Genomic DNA, 20,101 nt, shown 5'->3' with positions numbered 1-20,101 from the left:
GGTGGTGACTTGAATCATTTTCTGTTAGGTCTTTGCTTTGACAAATTATAACAGCCAAACTGGTTGGCGTACTCGAAGATGACAAATCGGTCTCCAAGCACAATTCTCCCCATATGGGAAGTGAAAAGGAAAAGTTCGATTTTTTCACATTGATTTCAAAACTGAGTTCCAATTTGCTCACTTGATAATCATTACAAAGCTCATCATAAGTGATTTAAAGTGTTTTTTTTTTCTTCCCTTTTTATAAATTATGCCAGGATGGAGTTCTCGTTGCAGCATCCTCTTCCCTCTACCAAGACAAACACAACACTCGCCAGAAGGACAATACCACAAATTAAGAACTCATCAGACCTTCTTTCTTTCTTTCTTTCTTTTTTTTAAAAAAAAAAAACACGATATTAGTCAGTTTAATTCACTGATAAATTAACTAGTTAATGATTGTAATTTTCATTTTAACACTTGCCCTGTTTATGTTTTGAAGATCCAGAAAATTATGGGACTCGAATATACATGCAATCCTCATATCCATTGGGAAATGATCGAAAATTAAAGGATGGGTCGGATGTTGGTAGGACTAAAAGGGTGATAGATCCAGCAGTCGTGACTTCAGCAGCTCAATCTCTTGCTGCAGAGCCAAGCATGAAGTTTCAGAAATTGTTGCAATAAATTCTTGATAGCTTGTTCTTGTTTACTTGTTCGCATCTCGCGGCATTTCATCTCCTCCTGGTGCAGTGTCCTTGAACCAAAATACCGATCCATCTTGCATTCAATGTATTACCTCGGTACACTGAAAACGAAGACCCACGGTCTCATCATACAGTAGCAATCCTAAAATCTTGTTATGTACTTACTGTAGTAGTAGTATATAGCTGTTCGCCCCATTAGTAGCCTTGGGACTATAGCTCCGAATTAATTGGACCATACGATATTTAGACACGAAAGAAAACAAACAAACAAACAAAACGATTTTCGTATAATGCAAAAGTATTGTAAACAGACCCTGCCATGCCTGCCCAATCCGTCAGGATAGTTTATTCCTTTTGTTCTCCTTTCATTGGTCATTTCTACTTTGATTTTCTTGTATGGGGTAGCTGCAATTTGCACCCGTCAACTGTCACTGCAGAGCAATTTAAACCCTCATCAATTTTAGCAGTTAAGTACCTTATACCATCAAATTTAAATCCCATTGCTCAAGTGGATTGAAAAACAACGACGGAAGCCACTTTTGACTAAAGACTTTACTGTTTCTAAATAAAGAAGAAAATCGCACCACACATATCCAAATTGGGGGTACTAAAGATATTTGATTAAAAATGTAGTAAGAAAAGTTCGTGCTATAATTTGAAAGCATAAAGTGCTATAATTAATAAGTTTAGGTGCTGAAGCTGCTGATCAGCTATAATTCAAGGATGCAAATTGCAATTAAAACATGTTTTGTCATCCAAAATGCGAACTGCTGATCAGATGCCCATACTCAAAACTGCTATCTATACAATACATAAAACCCTAGAAGCGGCAGTTGTTGTATAAACCAAAATTCTTTAATAAAAATTTTATATCATTTTGACTTGTGTGAAAAACAAAAAAAAAATTTAATGTATAAAATTAACTCATTTTAATTATTTATAAATTGTACGTACATTGAATGTGCCGTTATCACTACTGGTACATTTAAGTTCTCACAACAAGGAGGAAATTATTTATAAATTAACCGGGCCATGATTGTGCCCTAGTCCGCCGGAGCATTAGAAGACTACTAATTCATTTGAAGTTGCAGAAAAAATGTTAAGATTAATGGTACTCTTATCCCTCGAGAAGTCGGTGAGATGGGTCATTTTCGCATAAAAGGTCGAAATTTAAAGTTCGGATCCCATTACTGATATGAAGACTATATTCATGGACGATCTGTAAGAATTCTGTACATGATACATGATTCCAGGGTATGTTTTGACTCACATGTTGATAATCAGAGTCGAATCCATGCAAAATAAAATAAAAAAAAAACTCTTATTATAGCATACCCTAAGAAAAATACAAAAAGAGGAGTATAATATTCTAGCTAACCTGTCCCCCGAAGAAAAACTGCAGCCTAACATACGCAGACATAAATATATGCCCCCCCCCCCCCCCCAAAAACATGCGATAAATGCGCATGCAAGCATGCACAAGGTACACAAATATTGTATTAGTACATGCTCGACACTAGCAGTAAAAATAGTAATTACACGTTTATAATCTCAATAAGTACTGATTACTGAGTAGTACCCGTAGTGTAGCTAGCTGTGAGTAGACAGATGCACAAAGGGAAATGGAAAGGCAGAAGAGACGGAAAGGCCTAGCCAACTTGGGGGTTGGAGAATGCTTGCTTATACATAATTAATTCGTGAATAAATCTAGTTATGATAAACATTGGTTTTCCATATCAAATCAAAAGATAAGAATGGAGGGGTAGGGTTTCAGTAACTGATCAGTTCCTGCATTCCTGGCAACGATAATGTAGTGTTGCTATTTGGTAAGTATTAAACAATTTCAGGGCCATCCAGTAATTAAGAATTCAAGAAATGCCTTTCATGATAATAATAATACTCTAATATTTTAGCCTCTGTGTGTGTGTGTGGTGGGCGGGTGGGTGTTGAACTGTTGATCCTGGGCGATGCGCAGATAGCAGTGTGGGAGGAGGGCAGCATGCTAAGTGAAGTGATATGGGGAATAGAACGGGGGGGCGTGTAATAAAAATGAAATGTTTCCTCCCAATACAACAAGAACAAGTGTGTCTAGCAAATGAAGGGTGGATTTGGGTACAAGGAGAATGGCCATTGCCCACATGTTTATTCCAATCATCAATGCACACAACGCTCTATGCCACCATCTCAAAATCCTGAATTTTATTCCTCTCTGTGAGTAGTACAGTATTACTTATCAATAAGCCCATGCAATTTGGACACCTTACTGACATGCATCTACATTAAATTAGAAAGGGCAAAAAAATAAACTATCCCGCAAGTTACCGTGTCCATTAATAAAGCCTTTTTCCAGTTAGAAAGGCACTAAGCTTTTTCCAAGCTGCAGTCTTGCAGAGACAAAAGGGACGGGCATATGGATCAAAGGAATGCATGCAGGGATAGCTTTGCTGCTAGTTTATTTATTATAGGTTAAAACAATGATCAGGCAACAGAAAGGGGTAAAAAAAAAAAAAATTACAAAGGGTGATGCTGCGTTTAGCAATTACGTCATCCAACCGATTAGTTTCCCAGGGGATGCTTAAACGCAGTAGTGTCTTTTTGGTTCGGTACCACATATGCTGAGTGTCCGAGTCGATGATTCAATCAAATGCATTATGTCAACCAACTTGCTCTGGTCAGCCGATGAAGTGTCCAACTGTAGGTCAGGGGTTCGAACATCTGCGTCTACAGTCAAATTGAAATGAGCGCACCATTGACCCAAAAAAAAAAATAATTTTCAAGTGTATTATGTCATTTTTCAACCGACTGTGCAGTGATGACCCTTATCAACGACAATGCGTGACGGTGGCTGCACTTTATAGTTGCATTATAATAATTTAATATAAATGCCCAGCAATAAGAGCAGTCAAGCTTGCGATTGCAACATTTTGGGATAATTTCAGAAAGCTCCCTTTGAAGTTTTTGACAATTACACTGACCTCCTTTAAAGTTTAAAAACTTTCACTAATTTTCCTTGCTTTTCAATTTTTGGCAACATATAAGTCTAAGGCACTGTTTGATAACTCAATTTAATACTTAAATTTAATGGATTCAAATCTTTTGATAATCAAAAATTAAACATCTTAATTAATTAAGTGGCAATTAATTTTCTAAGCAAAACTTATTCTCAAAATTAAGTGATAAACTATTCACTTATCACTGAATGATATATACACTCAAATATATTAAATTTAATACTTAACAATTCAATAATTTAATGAATTCAGACTTCAAATTTCAGACTTTAATTTTATCAAACACGCCCTAAGTCATAAAAAGTATCATTAAAAAGGTATTTTGATGAGTGAGATGATAATTCTTTTTTCACAAATGCCCTATGGATTTTTTTTTCTTTAATTTTATTCCATAATTGATTTAGACAATATTTTTTTAATCCACTGGGGCAACAAATTATTAGGCCATATAAGTTATTCAAGCTTGATAATTCAGTTGGAAATTTTCCTTAAGTAGTGGGTCTCAAAATTTTGATGGGGGAGGTCGGTGAAATTTCTCAAATCTCAAGCAAAATCAATGCAATTGTTAGAAATCTCAAGGGCGATTTCTGAAATTTCTGAAAACAAGCATATCTTTTAGAGTTTCGTGTTCTTGCTTTCTTCTATTGTTCTTTTTTTTTTTTGTTTTTTTCCTCCGGAAAATTGACCTAGAAATGCATTTGTCATTTCTTTTTTGTTTTTACCACACCGAATAAGGTTTATTCTTGATTGAAATGATAATAATCTAATCTTGTACACCCAAATATCCGTCAAAATTTTTTTCCTTAATTTGTAACGTGTATTACGAAAGCATTCCTTCATGTTTTTGGGCCACTATTAATTAGTAGATGCTTTGTATTAGTGCGAAATTGCGTTTTTTCAGGACATAATAGTGTAAAAACTAGTTCGTAATTTGGATTTTTTATTTTCTCTTATAGGAGGCAGATTATTTTGGCATTTAAATCAAGCAGACTTTACGATGACCATCCCTCATCTAATCCTTTTTCCCTTTCCGTTTGCCGTAAAACAATTAGTCGTAGCATTGAACGAGTAGAAGAACAATGTAAAAAAGGACAAACGTCATTAAGATTTGGGCAATTTTTCCTTCACACCCATCCACAAAATGGTGTCCGTGATAAGATAGCGACGATATTTTGGGTCTACCCATACCAAATTCAAAATTCTATCCATATGTATTTTAGAATGTCAAAGGCTTAAATCCCAGAGAAGGAATTCAAAAATAAAAAAAGCAATTTTTTTATTTATAAAAAAAAAAAAAGAAGAAAAAGAGTAGGAGAGGACCAATTAACGTGTGGGCCACGTCAATATTAAGCCAAAACGATTAGTGGTAGCATTGCTCAAATTTGGCAAGTAAATGTTAACAATAAATAGGAGGATTAGTAGGAGTATGGTCCCACACCCACCAGAGTTGCGAGCAAGAGCGTGCTAATACAGTGTCACGTGCGAAGACAGCTCTATATAAACAACCAAGGGCGAGGCCCAAAAGAGGAACCAAAGCATCGTCTTAAAACAAAAAGCTCGCCAGTCGCCATATTCAAAAACTCCATCCTTTGTAGCGTCAGTGTTAGCGGTAGCAGCAGCAGAGTCCTATACGTGCATTGCTTCCTCTGCGGCGCACGTCCGGTGTTACGCCTTTGCCAACTGCTACAGGAATTTTATTGTTTTAGGGCCATTTATTCTAATTAGAACACCCCCACCACCACCCCCACCCACCCCTTTTCCAACCCCAATACCCTACAAAATAAGAAGAATAAAAAAGGTTGTATAGAGACAAAGACGGTGGTGATTTATATATCGAGAGAAAAGAAGAGGAAAATGGAGATGGAATGCGAAACCAAAGAATCAAAGTTCGGGAGGATTTGTGTTTTCTGCGGTAGTAGCCAAGGCAAGAAGACTAGCTACCAAGATGCTGCTATTGAGCTTGGCAGGGAATTGGTATTGCTTTTCTCTCAAAGATGTCGCCTTTCTCCTTTGCTCTTTTCTTTGCTTTCTTTGATTTTGCTATCTTCACCTCAAAATTTTCCAAAATTGGGCCTTTCTTTTTTGACATAAATCTTTTCTTTTTTGTTGACCTGGGTTTTTTATCAATGTGCCGTTTTCTATCAAGCGGCGTGCTTCTTCTTTTTCCTTTTCCCCCTGGGAAGTGTCGTTTTCAGTTTTTCTGGTGTTTGTGTCAAGTGATTTGAGATGGGTTTCGGTTGAAATCAATCAAAACTTTCTCCGCATTGGTGTATCTATCTCTCTTTTCAAGTTGGCTCATGGCCTTTTTCCAGAATTCCGGAATTCGATGTTTGCTGCTTCCATGACGAGTAGCTTTGGTTTGTCTTCAGTTCATCATGCAAATGCGGTCTTCCTGGGAGTGTTTTTATTATTCATTTATTCATTTATTTTCTTTCAGGCTTTCGGTGCCTTGCATGTTGTACACTTGTACTCTCTCTCTCTCTCTCCCGCCAGGGAGAGGGTCACACATTGCTGTATTTTCTTCGACTTGCTTTCCTATTTACACAGGAAAGATAAGATTTTTATTTGTTTTATGATCTGCACCTTCAGTTCTCCAATATGTCCTGTAACTTTCGTCCACAGGTTTTCCCTTCTTTCTTTCGTTCACTCTTTGCTTTTTCTATACCCCTTTTCTCTAACTTGTTCTTGATAGTCATTGATAAGGAGCCCATGGAAAGAATGTACAGAATTGACCTTATCTTTTTATGAGTTCGACAGAACCCATATTTTACCTTCGAGTAAACCTTTTTCATCATTTACAGTATCTAAAGATGTAAAATAAACAGATAAAATTGAAAAAGTAAACCGCCTTTGCATTGAGGGTCCTGAAATTAAAAAAAAAATATTCCTTTTGATTCTCTGCAAAGGGCAAGAACTTGACTAAACTGGAGCTATCATGTGAAACGGTTCCAAAAGCCTGGACTGGCTTTGATAAGCCTATGTCTCCAATTTTTAGTATTGAAATAGCTGCCAATGAAAATTTGAAGTTCTGGGGTTTATGGGTTGTGCCTTTTTTGATGTTCTTGAAGGTCTCCAGGAACATTGATTTGGTCTACGGAGGAGGCAGCATAGGTCTGATGGGTTTGGTTTCACAAGCTGTTCATAATGGTGGTAGGCATGTTCTTGGGTAAGTTTCCTTCCATTCCGTTCCTCGTGTACTATTTCCCTCACAACTCTCAAAAACAGGGTAAGAGAAAACAGAGGATTGACAGACATAATCAATGAGGAGTTTATGCTTACTTGTTCACTAAAACTAATTTTTGTCATGTTATTGTCTCTCTGTAGAGTTATTCCCAAGACGCTCATGCCTCGAGAGGTAATGTCTGCTATGCCTTAATAAAGTCTTAAGCCTTTCGCCCTTTTCATAATAGGAGTAGAATAGTACCTTGTGAACAAGAAGCCCCACCGTGCTACTATATTGTCATTCCTCCCCCTGTTTTATGGTTTGAATCAGTTTGTTGTGAGATTTAACTATTCTTATTTGCTTTTTTTTTTTTTGGTCCTCGTAATCATTGATAGATGGTAGTAATTTTTTCTCATTCTTTCTCTTTCCTCCTTGACTGACTTTAGAATAATAGTTTACAGACTTGTTAATTTAAATGAATGTTGCTTTTATCTGGGCATTTTTTACGTATATCTCTTTTTCATTTTGGCTACTCAGTAGAGTTTATCTCTCCCTGCCTCCTCCGTGGCCTTATCTTTTTGGTGTACTATAATAGCTTGCATTTCGAAACAGCTACTAGTAGTATGAGTTTTTGGGTTCGAAGAATTTTTTCTGATTTTGCCTTTTGTCTTCCGTCTCTCGTTTACATTGTTTGGCTGTGAGTATTTGCTTCCCTGTAAATTTTTTACGTCGTCTCTTTCTGTGGCTGAAGTTCTTGATTTATGTATGTAAATAAGTCCTAAATTATCTATATCCAGTGGTGCATGACTAGTGTCTCTGGCCTCTGGAGACTTTAAAGTGTTCTGGATTAAGTCCACCATTCCTGCATGCCTCATCATTGCTTGACTGCACAAGTGCACAGCACCCCTGTACAAACTTTAATCTCTCTCTCTCTTCATTTCAGTTTCGGAAATTAATAATTTTCTTCCTGGGAATGGGTACCTTTTTCTCAGTTAACTGGTGAACCAGTAGGGGAAGTGAAAGCAGTGGCAGACATGCATCAAAGAAAAGCAGAGATGGCTAGGAACTCAGACGCTTTTATTGCCTTACCAGGTTGGTGTAAAACTTTGCAGAAACTCTCGTATTTGCACTAAAATCTCAAGGCAGATTAATGAAAAGATAGAGCATCCAGGTGCTTTTATTTTTCTAATTTTGGCACCCTGGATTTACCACATCTCTCATGTTATGATTCTTTTCACAGTAAATCAAGTGTCCTACTTACTGAACCACCCCTTGCTTGATTTTTACTTTAAACTGGAGAAAAAGAGAAGAAACTATTTATTAATAATCCTTTCCATACTGATGGTCGTGCCCTTTTTAAATTTTATATTTTTTGTGGAGGAACACTCATTGCTGAAAATTAACTTGAATAACACTCCTGGATCAAGAAACAGGTTTAAGAAACTAGAAACGGCTTAGTGTCCGTTGTCTTGGTTGTCTCTCTCAAGAGGGGGGCATCATCAGGGGTGGGAAGGTTTACTTTATTTATTTCTTTTTCAGGGATTTTCTTCAACTGCTACTATTTTGTCAAAATAGAAGTACGTGCTAAAATAGAGGCGTTTATGAGGCCATCTGTTATGTTCCTCATCAGGAAATACGTTTCCTATTGGAAATGGAATACTAAAAGAAAGCTTTCCATTGTGGATTTGCATCTTTTGCATTTTTTTGGTAAAACGGATATGCGTTTCTGATATTGACGGTATGAAAGCATTGTCCAAGTGTAAATAAATGATCACAAACTTGCTGCTTTCTGTAGCTTGTCACGAACCCCGAGACACATGATTAGAGAGCAACCCTTCAAACCCTAGTTGTTGACCTATCAACATCTTGCACTGAAAATTAGAGCTTCTAATTGTGAAATAAACTCACTTTCACTTTGCGTGTTCAAGTCTTGGATCTAACTAAGTACCTCTTCCTCTGCAAATCCATAGAAGTTCTCTCACATTCAATGGGCTCCACAATGTGTGGGACCTTTTACTTCGTGAAACAAAGCTTTTACTGTGGTCATGCCCTCTGGTGCCACCTCACGGATGTTCCTTAGCAAATTATCATTGCGAGGTAGAGGAGAAGAAAGTAGCACAGTTGCCGTAACTGCTTGTGCCTGCTACAGCTCTCTCCTCTGTGGCTCTGTCTCCACTACCTGTAGTAATATGTAGATGGTCTTGTTTTTGGCAAAAAAAAAAAAAAAAAAATGTAGATGGTCTTGTGCTCATTTCCTGTGGGACTCAGATTCAGTCCTCAAATCAAGGACGCGCTCTACTGATTGATTAGTGAACTTTTAGACGCTAGAGTAGCAAGAGATAATTCATCATCCCTATCTTTTCTTTGTCAAAGGTGCATTTGACCTTCTTCTGGTTGCAAGTAATTACCTTATGATGTCTTCAGCTCAACGCAGACATCTCTTTTCTCGTTAAAATTTGTACTTGACATGATTATATTTGATCCTCAACTGCCAATGCGTATCCTAGCATCATTCTGATCACGCAAAGGTATATTATACTAACTGCTCATTGGACCATGTCAATTCACGCAGGTGGTTATGGGACTCTTGAGGAGCTGCTTGAAGTGATAACCTGGGCTCAGCTTGGTATCCATGATAAGCCGGTAGTTTTTGACATTCAACTCTTACGTATTTAATCAACATGCTCAGCTGTTACGTAGGGGTTCTGAATAGACAACCCTCCGACAGTAAACGCTGGTAAACATTTTGCAGGTGGGATTGCTGAATGTTGATGGTTATTACAATTCGTTGTTGTCCTTCATCGACAAAGCTGTGGAGGAAGGATTCATCAGTCCAAGTGCGCGCCATATCATTGTTTCTGCACCAACAGCTCAGGAGCTGGTCAAGAAATTGGAGGTAAATGTTTTTAAAAGCTAAACATTAGTTTTTAATGTTGAGCACTTTTCTTCTGAATTGTCGTGCGTGTAAGCAAAATGAAATCCAGTCACTCTACAATTTTGAAAAAGAAGAAGAGCAAAACCTTCGGAAATTAAATTTAGTCAACAAGTTTTGTGCATTCACTTTATGAGTTAAGGCTCAAAACAAGTGATGTCAAATTTTATTTGTTCATTTTTTATGAAAGTAGATGGGAACCGCGCATGCACACGCCGTTTAATTTTGGGGGCTGAATTGGCTGCTGCTACTTGTAACCCAAGCTAGCTAGTGCAGGCAATGCAATAGTTTGACAAACATTTTGTTCATGTGAATTTCTCGTCATTTTTTTTCAGGAATATGTTCCTCGCCACGAGGGAGTTGCTTCAAAGTTGAGCTGGGAGATGGAGCAGCTTGGCTATCCTCCAACATATGATATCTCAAGGTGAAAAATTGGGATTTGCTGCACTCGAGGGAGCTGTTAGATTATTAAATTTATGGCAGCAGTTAAAAAAAAAAAAAAAAAAAAGGGTCTGTCTGACTGGAGGGTTCTTGGAATTTTTGTTGCGAGGGGAATTCTTTTGTAAATTTTGAGATGAAGGTGACCTCAATGTTGACATCTTTCTATTCCCTTCGCATAGTTTTCATTGCAAGTTGTAACTAGTAAGTAGGGAAAAGAAAACTCTGGAGTTGTCGTATAATCCTCCTGTCTTTAAGAAAGTTCGTAGTGGGCGGCGTTCACCTATGCAATATAGTAAGCAATTAAAGTTTCTTGTAATCATGCACTAGAGGATTAAACGGCTGGGTTGGGTTGAATATATAGATAGGTAGCTATGGCTGAACCTAGAGCGTGTGAACGAGGTTTATCTTTCACCGTTCGGGTAAAAAAAAAAAAAAAAAGTGTAGGACCCTACAAAAGATGAATGTCAAACCCTGAATCTCATGTTTCTGCTAATTCTTTGACTTGATGGTGTTAAGCTCGTACCCTGCCCCATTTGGCTTTGACTTGATGGTGTAAAGACTTTAAAATGTGGAATTAATGGATTTTGTTTGTGGACTAAAGAACGCCGACTGCCATGTTTCATCTTATCCGATGACTAATCAATCATATGTAGTCAAAATCTGGTTAACAAAAAAAAATGAAAAAAAGAGACTGGTTTCCATAAGTCAAGGGAGGGGACCTGGAAAATTGTGTGCGAGAGAGAGAGAGAGAGAGAGATGAATGAATGAATAACAGTAGTGTTGATCAGTTTCAAGTACGAAGTCCTTGAGCATCATCAGAGACATTGTACGAGATTAGAGAGATACAGCAAAGTCACCCATGGCGTGTGGTCAATGTAACAGCGAGGGGAGAGGTCTCCGATGATCACATTCATAAAGGAAAAAAGAAAAGATGGTGACAACTCACCGTCCTTCCTCCTTATCAGACAAACATTCACCACGAGGTTGAATAATAATAATGATCTTCCCCTATAAATGGAAAAAAGAAGCATTGCCTCACACATTCCAATTACGTTTTCAGCCTTCAAGTTCTCTGACAGGTTATTATTATCATTGCAGTTTTTAAGAAAAAGAGGATTAGTACCAGTAGCTAGCTACAGTAGTATCAATTCCAAACAACACGTTGTTGGGGAGACCTTATTACATTGCGATTGCTCCTCATCCCCAATGAAATGGCCCAGCGAGCAGCGTTAGCAGCAGTCCACAAAGAACTAGAGAGAGAGGAGGGGGATGGGGTACCAATCTGTGTTGTTAGAAACATGTTGGAGCCGATTTGAGGGGCCTGATGCCCTGTTTTGCTGTTAAGGTTCAAGTTAGTGCCAACAGACAAAAGGTGATCCAATTCGGGACAGGCAACCCCATTTTACTCTCTAGAGGCGAGACTAGGTCATTATATATGGTGAGAGAAAGCTTCTTAGAGCTGGCTCGGATGATATTTTAGGATAGTTTAGTTAGGTCTCGAAGTCGCGTGCTCGAATCATCTCTCTATTGCTTGCTTATGTATTCTTGGGGGGGGGAGGTCGGGTGCACAGGCGCAGAGAAATTAGTCCAGCAAAAAGTCAGGATACTTCCTGCTGTGTTGATTAAAAAAAAATTATATCTGATGAGAGAAAACTCACAACAACAATATTGATTTCTTCCTCTTATATGACTACTATTATATACATATATATATATATATATATATATATATATATATATATATGCAAAAGGGTGTGGGCACTCGGCATATTAAAAGTCGAACGTGGCTCTGTTACAATATGGCTAGTGCTGCAGTGAGAACTTATAATACAGAGAGTTTATAATACAGCGAGAGAGAGAGAGAGAGTGCAACGATCGATCAATTTCAACGTAAATCATACTCTTATATTTATTTATATAACAAATATAACATGTGCATGCTTCAATTTGGAATGTCAAAATTTAAAGTGTCGTCAATGCAATGCAGAATGAGGAGGGAATTTTATAAAGTTCAGGGGATGGTTTAAATTTAAAAATCTCGAAAAAGGTTTCAAAACCATTATATAATAATTTTTACCCCACCACACCACACCACACCACACACACTTGTGTGTGGCTCCGCTACTAATTAAGGGTCCCTGTCTCTTTCGAAAAAAAAAAGGGTCCCTGTCTTGTTGTAACAATGGGTGGGAGCGAGTGTTCTCCTTTCACCCGCATGTCAGCAGTGTTCTCCACTGTTCTTTTATGTTCTTTCTAATAAAAATTGAGAAGAAAAGGAAATCAAAGACACGTCCGTACATTGATGGACAAACGGTGGGTGGATAAAACGTGTCATATGAGGTGAGGAGGAGGTGCCGTGGATGAAACAGGCAGCAACCATGTGCCCGCCTGGTGACAAAATCATAGGCATTAGTAAATATGCCTTGGCCTTGGCCTTGCTCTGGTCCCTGTTCCAAAACTACTTCGTACTTGCCACTGTATCTCACACACCTTTTTGCGGTAAATGTCATTCATATATGGGCGTAGTAGGCTTAGCTGATGGGTGTGGTCAGTCGGTTGCTCAGCTACTCTTGCTGATCCATATGCCGCTAATGCCCATTTATTTGCCCGAGCAATTTTGTGATTTGGTGGTTGAAGGGACGGTTCAATGATGTTTTTGTCCCCGAGTTATATATTCCGACATGGGATTTCCGGATTTACCCAGTTTCTGATTTCTGTCTGCGAGGAAATTTTAGAAATTGGTCTCCATGTCCATCTTCATCGTGACAAGGGAAGAGTCCTCGAACATGCGAAGGAGAATCCGGAAATGGAAAAAGGAGATGTGGATACTTAATCAACTCATCTGCCGATGCGGCCTGGTCTGGCCATTTTGTGCAACTCTCAACGTCTTGATATCCTCCGCGTATAGCCGCCAACTAACGTTGACCCATTTAAATTTTTCCTCTGCAAAGCAAAGCAAAGCAATAATTAGATTGTGCAAGAAGGACCATGTGATTCTCTTGCAATTTAATTGACGAACTTTTTAAATTTGAAAGCCTGAATAATAGGGGCAGCGAGTGAGTCCGCAATTGGACCCTCGTCCAGTTACCAATTGGTTGGACGTAGGTAGGTTTGTTGTGGGTTTCCTTAGATTACTTTTAATTGGGTCCTCTAACTACTAATTCCCAAGTATTTCTAATCTAATCGGGGGTGCGTGTGTTTCTATCTCTCCACAGAAAAAAAAAAAAAGAGTCCGCAATTGGAGATAAGTTCATTATAATAATGCTGATGTCGTGACACTTGTCCGTTGCATGAAATTGATCTCAAACTTTGATACTATAATTGATTTTAAAGATTCCGAAAGTATCTTTAAGTCTCTGTAGCAAACACTCGTTCTCATGCAAACACAGCCCCTGTAGACCTTTTAATTCCACAAAAAATAGAACAAAAAAGATTGAAAGTGCACGAGGCAGCCAAGTAGAGCCGAGCCGAGTCAAACTTCCACCACATTTCACTCTTTGGGTTATGAGATAAGAATTATGAAATGAAAGTGTACGAGCAAGCAAGTCGAGTCGAGCCAACACAATCATAATTATACCAGTTCAAACAGCATTTTAAGTTTTGCCAAAAATTGCGTAATCATCAGTCAACCAAGCCGAAGAAAAATCGGGTAACGTCAGTTTTGTCTTCTGCTCGAGTACTTTGGTTTGTGGTATGCTAGTACAAAATTTCTGATTCCGGGCAGAATTTACAAAAAAAAAAAAAATGATTGTGATGAATTTATCGATACAGCATGGAAGGCAAATTCCATTTGGTGGAATTGCACGGTCTGACAAGCAAATTTCTATGAATTAACATTTGCTGATCTAGTTGTCTGCGAAATTGATCGCCATAGATTGTGCAAGAATGTGTGGAGCTCAACATTTCTGGAGACCAGCTGGAAGATACAGAGAAGGGAACGTTCTTTGTGGAGTGTTTTACCGGTGTAGATATTATATCTGGAAGTGTACAAGAATTTGTTTTAAACAAATATCGTAGAGAAAAGGGCTGAAAGTCATATCAAGTAAAGTGAGTACATTCCAGTTTCTTGTCTCATTCATCTCATTATTCCAACAAATCACATGGCAGTACAAATGTATTTTACAGAGTGAAAAGTTTTTGTAGTTTATAGCACATTTTAACAGGCAAGAGTTTGGGTTTAAATTACCATAATATTTTCCCCCTTTCACCATTATTGAAGAAGAGAATCTATTGAAACTTAGCAAAGGAGAGAACCCAAGTGAGGGACATGTCTGAACCAAAGATAAAATGGTTGTCTGCGGTTAAGGTGGGAGTACACTATGGCAACAGAGGATGTAATGTTGGTCTCCAGTTCTACAGACAAACGTAATACAGAATCGACTCGTGGGAATGATTATGTAAAAGAAACGAAGAAAGGTCAGCAATGTGGATCATTCATAACCTGGTCGATCGAGTCATCACTTTTGAGGGACTGAAACGCAGGCCGTAATGCATAAGAGATACCTGCTCGACAAATTAATAGGACAGCGGCACAAGTCCTCTCCTTCCCCACTGCCTTTCCTTCACTCACCACCTGTTTGGTGAGGGGCCAACTGCTAAACACGTGAGCCTGGGAATTGTGAGCCACCATGAATATGATGTTGGTGTCTCCTTCCCCCGCCCGCGCGCCCGCCCCCCCCCCCCCCCCACCCCCACCAAAAGCAGCTGCAGATATGGCCAAATCCACTACTTTCATATTAATCTTCATCCTACCTGTAACTGCATTTTGTTCATTTCGCGGCCGTCTTTTGGTATTGTGCATTGCGGGTCTGGAATAATTCAAATGCGTTTGTTAGTTGGCAAGTCCACTCAGTTGGTCTACATTCTTCTTCCCTTGTAATTATATATATTCTTGCAGCTTGCTAAAATGTGGTGTGGAAAGGATTAAACAGAATTAGCTTTGAGTTGATGCAAATCAATGGAATATATATATATATATAGCTCTGTCAACAAACAAACTCAAGAGAGAGCGATCCAATCAAATCTTTCGCGAGTGGGCAAATCTTTTACAGTCCCATCATCAGCTTTCTTTCCCTTATTTTGTTGGCAATGTTATTGCTGAAAACTCAAAGTACATAAGCCATCAATCAACTCAAAGTAACTAAAGCCAATCAATCCTCATGCACATCTTATGTAAGTAATTGTACATTGCGATCTTCAAGGTGCATGCTTTTTTTTTTTTTTTTCTGCTTTTGTTGGGGGAGGGTTTGCAATTTGCATTGGCTAGGAGAAAAGAGCAGAATCAAATGCTTTTGAGGTTTGATTTTCTAATAATCGAAATCCTCCTCAGTCTAAACGCATTCAACAAAATCAACACTTGAAGAGCAAGAAGTAAATAAATGATAAATCCATCGGATCAGCAGTGTTTTTACTAAACTGGATTTTGTACGGCTTTTTTATTTCTTTTGTTTGTGAATAGGTTCTTTGATACAGTCAGATATTCAATGCAGTAAACAGGTTTCTTTTTCTTTTTTTTTTATTTTCCTTTTGATACTTACCCAAAAAAAAAAAATTTTTAAAAAGAAGCTGGAATAGGTTTTTTTGCACATTCAATGCGGTAAATCCAATATGCATCTTGCGCCTAAGGCTTAGTTTGGCAGTTTAGGATAGAAAAGAAAAGAAGGGAAAGCTTAAGTAATGAGAGAAGAGAAGATATTGTTATGTTGTTTGGGAGTTTTGAGAAGTAGTGGAATGATTTTGGATATGGAAGTCATTAAATATTTATTCAAGGCATTTTTTAGGACAAAATAGGTATTTTAGAAAAATTAACAAGCTTTCTCCAAACTTTCTCTCCATTTCTTTCCAATTTGGGAGGAAACATTTTTGTCACCATTCATCCTCTCATTTCCTTTCTTTTCTTTCCTACTTAAAACTATCAAACAAAGGAAAATCACTCTCTTTCTTCTTTTCTCTTCTTTTCTATCCAAATCATTCACTCCCAAATGAACCCTAAACGGGTCCAAGAATACAAACTGCAAGTGCCCCAGAAGTGGAAATCCAATAAGCATTTTAAATCCCCCATATGATGATGTTAAATCCCCCAATTTGTGATGGGCTTGGATTCTCTGGGCCGAGAAGAATGGAGCCGATAGACAAAACCCACCACTGAGTGCCTGGACGGATCCAAAGCTCCACTAATTGAAAAAAGGCCCAGAGTTAAGTATGTATGAATCTCGATCCAAAAAATCCAAGAGTAGAGATGGGTTGTGGGAGAAACGGCGGAGCAAAGCGACGGAGACTGGAAACAAGGGCACGACAAGAAGGGACCAGACATCACCACCACTCACGTCCCCGTCCACGAGCCATCAGATGACCCACATGCCTTATTATTTAGGGATAATTGCAGAAACCTCCCCTAAGATTTTTGATATTTTCACTGACCTCCCCTGTGGTTTGAAAAATTATACTGACCTCCCCTGAAATTAATAATCCTTTGCCCAGTCCAAATGATTAAAATATTGTTTTAGGGAGTGAAATTTGAATTTTTTTACCAAATTTGTCCTTTGTACTACATGTCCAATGAATGACAAAATAGTACAAATCAATTAACAATTAACAAATTTTAAAGAGTATAGTTTATAGGCAAATATGCATTACCTATTTAAAGTACCGGTTCTTTATGGGTATTTTACTTTCAAACATTTAATTTAATACAAATATTTACGCTCAAATATATATTTGTATTTACTTTCAAATATTTAATTTTTATTAAATACAAAACCTACCAATCTCTCTTCCGTAAAAATATTAATATAACATTTTTTCAATTTTAGTTACAAAACATTTATGTATTTAACATAAATTAAATGATTCAGAATAAAATGCACATAAAGAGCGAATACTTTACTCGTGTAATAGATGAAAATCATAAAAAATTAATACTTTATGAGCCATTTATTTTTTTTAAAAAATATTTAATTTATATTAAATAAATAAACTATCGATTTTCTTTTTACAAGAATATTACTATAACAACTTTTGAATTTTACTTACAAATATTGATATATTTATCATAAATTAAATATTTAAAAGTAAAATATTCGTAAAGAGCTGGTACTTTAAATGAGTAATGCGTGTTTACCCATAAATTATACTCCTTAAAATTTATTAATTGTTAATTGATTTATAGTACTTTGTCATTCATTGAATATGTAGCACAAAGGGCAAATCTGGTATAAAATTCTAATTTCACTCCCTAAAATAATATTTTAATCATTTGGACTAAATTTGCAAAGAATTAGTAACCTCAGGGGAGGTCAGTATAATTTTTCAAATCACAGGGGAGGTCAGTGCAAATGTTAGAAACCTCAAGGGAGGTTTCTGCAATTATCCCTATTATTTACCGATTATGGGAGCCACTCTCCCTCTCTGCGCACTCTGCAGAAGCAGCAGCCCAGTAACTAACCACCTCTCTAGTCTACCACGGATTCCAAAGTAAAAAGGATGTCAACGTCGTTTGCACTCCGCTCCTATTCTACTGACAATACGGCAATTGCCAACTGCCCAACACCCCCACCGCCATCATCATCCTCCTCCTCCTGCTCCTTGTCTTGTAGCTGTCAACTCAGCCTGTGCTTATTGGTGGATAGAGGTGGCAAAATGGGCGGGATGGGCGGGATTTGCTTGGGTTTAAGATGGAATCGAGTCATATGGGTTTGGGCCCAACCTTACCCATATATGTTTTGGGACTAATTTGGGCGGGATCACTTTGGGATGGGTTTAGATTGATCCCGCCCAATACCCAAATATATTTTTTATATATATTTTTTCTTTAATTTATTTTTTTATTTTTTATATAATTTTAATATTTTTGATTTATTAAATTTCTTTTAGTTTTATTAAATAAACATGCAAGTGCTTTATACTCAGGATTATCACTAAAAATTGGATTAACAAATAAAGGAAAAGATAGATATACAATCATGACTATAAAAATTGTTAAAGATAATTTTTGAATCTAAGACTCCGTTTGGATTGGCTATTTTTTCAAAAAATAAGTTTTTCAAATACAATGTTACAGTAATATACAATAACTCAAAAAACATTTCATCCATATTAGTATATCAAATATTTCAAAAAAATTTTATAGTAAAAATTTTTCATATACACTAATACAATAAAATATTTCAAAAACACCCCTAAAAAATAGTTAATCCAAACGGAGCCCTTGCTATTTGAGCCCAATGGGTACCCAAGCATTTTCCAAAATTTCCCATCAATTAATGGGTACAATTGGGATTTGTCCCATTTTAAACCCAATATTAAATTTCAATACCCATCCCGCCCAAAGTCTCAATGGGCATGGGTAACCCATTGGGACTTGGGACAAATTGCCACCTCTATTGGTGGACTAACAAAACCAGACTACCACTGTTCTGCTGCTACTCCCCTCCGTCGCGCACACACTGAGTTTGTTTGGATAAGAATTTATTTGGATGATTTATTTGATATATTTACTGAGTACTTTTTGTGATGTGATGTATGTGAGATAAAAAGGCGATTGAGAAGATAAAAAAGTGATTGAGATTTGTGAAAATAAATTTTGCAAATTAAATTATCTTTGTCCAAACAAACTCACTGTCTTTTGCATCCCTTACCGTCTCATCTGCTTATTCGACAAACAATAGGCCATTGTTCGAAATATATATTTTATTTATGTTACATGTTACAATATTGATTTTAAAAAATTAAATAATTTTGTATGCTTTGCTTGGACATTTTGATTACTTACAATGGGTTTGTTTGGATAGAGGATTATTTGCCAAAATTTATTTGCTTACATCATCATTACACTTTCCAACACACCTTTTGATTTTCTCAATTATCTTTTTATCTCACATACATCACATCATAAAAAATGCTACTGTAAAAATATCTCAAATAATTTACAATCCAAACAGAGCCAGTACTATTCGACAAAATGCTTCGCTTGGACATTTGTGTTTATAAAAATTTTGATTACTATAACACTTGTTTTTTTTTTGTTTAATATAAATATATTTGTACAATAAGAATGTAATTATACAGCGTATGTAGCGTTTTTCACAAGCATGTTACTTCTCTGGAAAACAAAAACTGCACCATATATTCATTAACTCTATATATTCTGGTCCTTTATTCCAACTCTACTTACTTCGGGTCAATATAATTGCATTTTAGACATGCCCAAAGGATGCAAAAGAAGTAGAAAGCAATTCAACGATGGTAAATTAAATTCTCATACCAATTTTTTACTCTTCATATATATATAAGAAAAACGCTGATAAGGACGAAATTTTTCAAAACTATATTCATTACCTTGGCACGTAAAGGTAAGGTTATATATGTGTTTATCAAAAGTTTCTGTTTAATTTTACTCTTATATCTATAAATAATAATAATAATAAACTACACTTTGCATAAACTTAGGACTTGTGTTCTTCAATTAGCAGTAAAAAAGAATCAAGTTAGATTGGTTGAAAGTTGAGTTGTAGTTTCTACCCTTACTTCAGCCTTTTTTTTTTTTTTTTTTTTGAGATAAAGTCATAAAACCCTTGCTTCAGGCTTTGTTCGAACAAGAATCGAAACTAGGAGTGTCATGCAGTGGCCACCAATATGCCTAGCTCATACAGTTTAAGTTCATTACTAATTTCTTTGAGTATGAATTGGACTGAAAAGCAAGCTATATATTCCCCCCCAAAAAGAAAAAGAAAAAGAATAAGCAAGCTATATATACAACGGACAACGGTTGTAGCAAACTAGACTGATTGCGGCTTTTTAGTGATGACGGTTGGTATCGCAGACAAATGAATTAAATCACTAATTAGCGATGGTAATTACTTTAACCAAT

At 36.9% G+C, this 20,101-nt stretch overlaps 1 protein-coding gene across 2 annotated transcripts; it reads left to right on the top strand.

Moving 5' to 3' along the window:
- Positions 1–5,229: 5,229 nt before the first annotated feature.
- Positions 5,230–10,549, top strand: LOC140008282 (cytokinin riboside 5'-monophosphate phosphoribohydrolase LOG1). Of its 2 annotated transcripts, none has more exons than XM_072052143.1 (7): positions 5,230–5,671; positions 6,766–6,863; positions 7,022–7,052; positions 7,853–7,952; positions 9,433–9,503; positions 9,613–9,756; positions 10,128–10,549. In XM_072052143.1, the coding sequence occupies exons 1-7, from the start codon at positions 5,552–5,554 to the stop codon at positions 10,218–10,220; spliced, it is 657 nt and encodes a 218-aa protein (XP_071908244.1). In that variant the 5' UTR covers positions 5,230–5,551; the 3' UTR covers positions 10,221–10,549. The 2 variants fall into 2 exon arrangements, with proteins under 2 accessions (XP_071908244.1, XP_071908245.1); XM_072052144.1 differs by lacking the exon at positions 5,230–5,671 and adding an exon at positions 6,182–6,319.
- Positions 10,550–20,101: the final 9,552 nt, after the last annotated feature.

Source organism: Coffea arabica, chromosome 6c (assembly GCF_036785885.1).
Source record: "Coffea arabica cultivar ET-39 chromosome 6c, Coffea Arabica ET-39 HiFi, whole genome shotgun sequence".
NCBI classification, from domain to species: Eukaryota; Viridiplantae; Streptophyta; class Magnoliopsida; order Gentianales; family Rubiaceae; genus Coffea; species Coffea arabica.
This window is presented reverse-complemented; position numbering and strand designations above follow the sequence as displayed.

Coding starts and splice junctions, on each gene's coding strand:
- LOC140008282 (XM_072052143.1), top strand. CDS start 5,552: ATGGAGATGGAATGCGAAACCAAAGAATCAAAGTTCGGGAGGATTTGT. Junction 7,953..9,432: donor CGCTTTTATTGCCTTACCAG/GTTGGTGTAAAA, acceptor CAATTCACGCAG/GTGGTTATGGGACTCTTGAG. Junction 9,504..9,612: donor TTGGTATCCATGATAAGCCG/GTAGTTTTTGAC, acceptor AACATTTTGCAG/GTGGGATTGCTGAATGTTGA.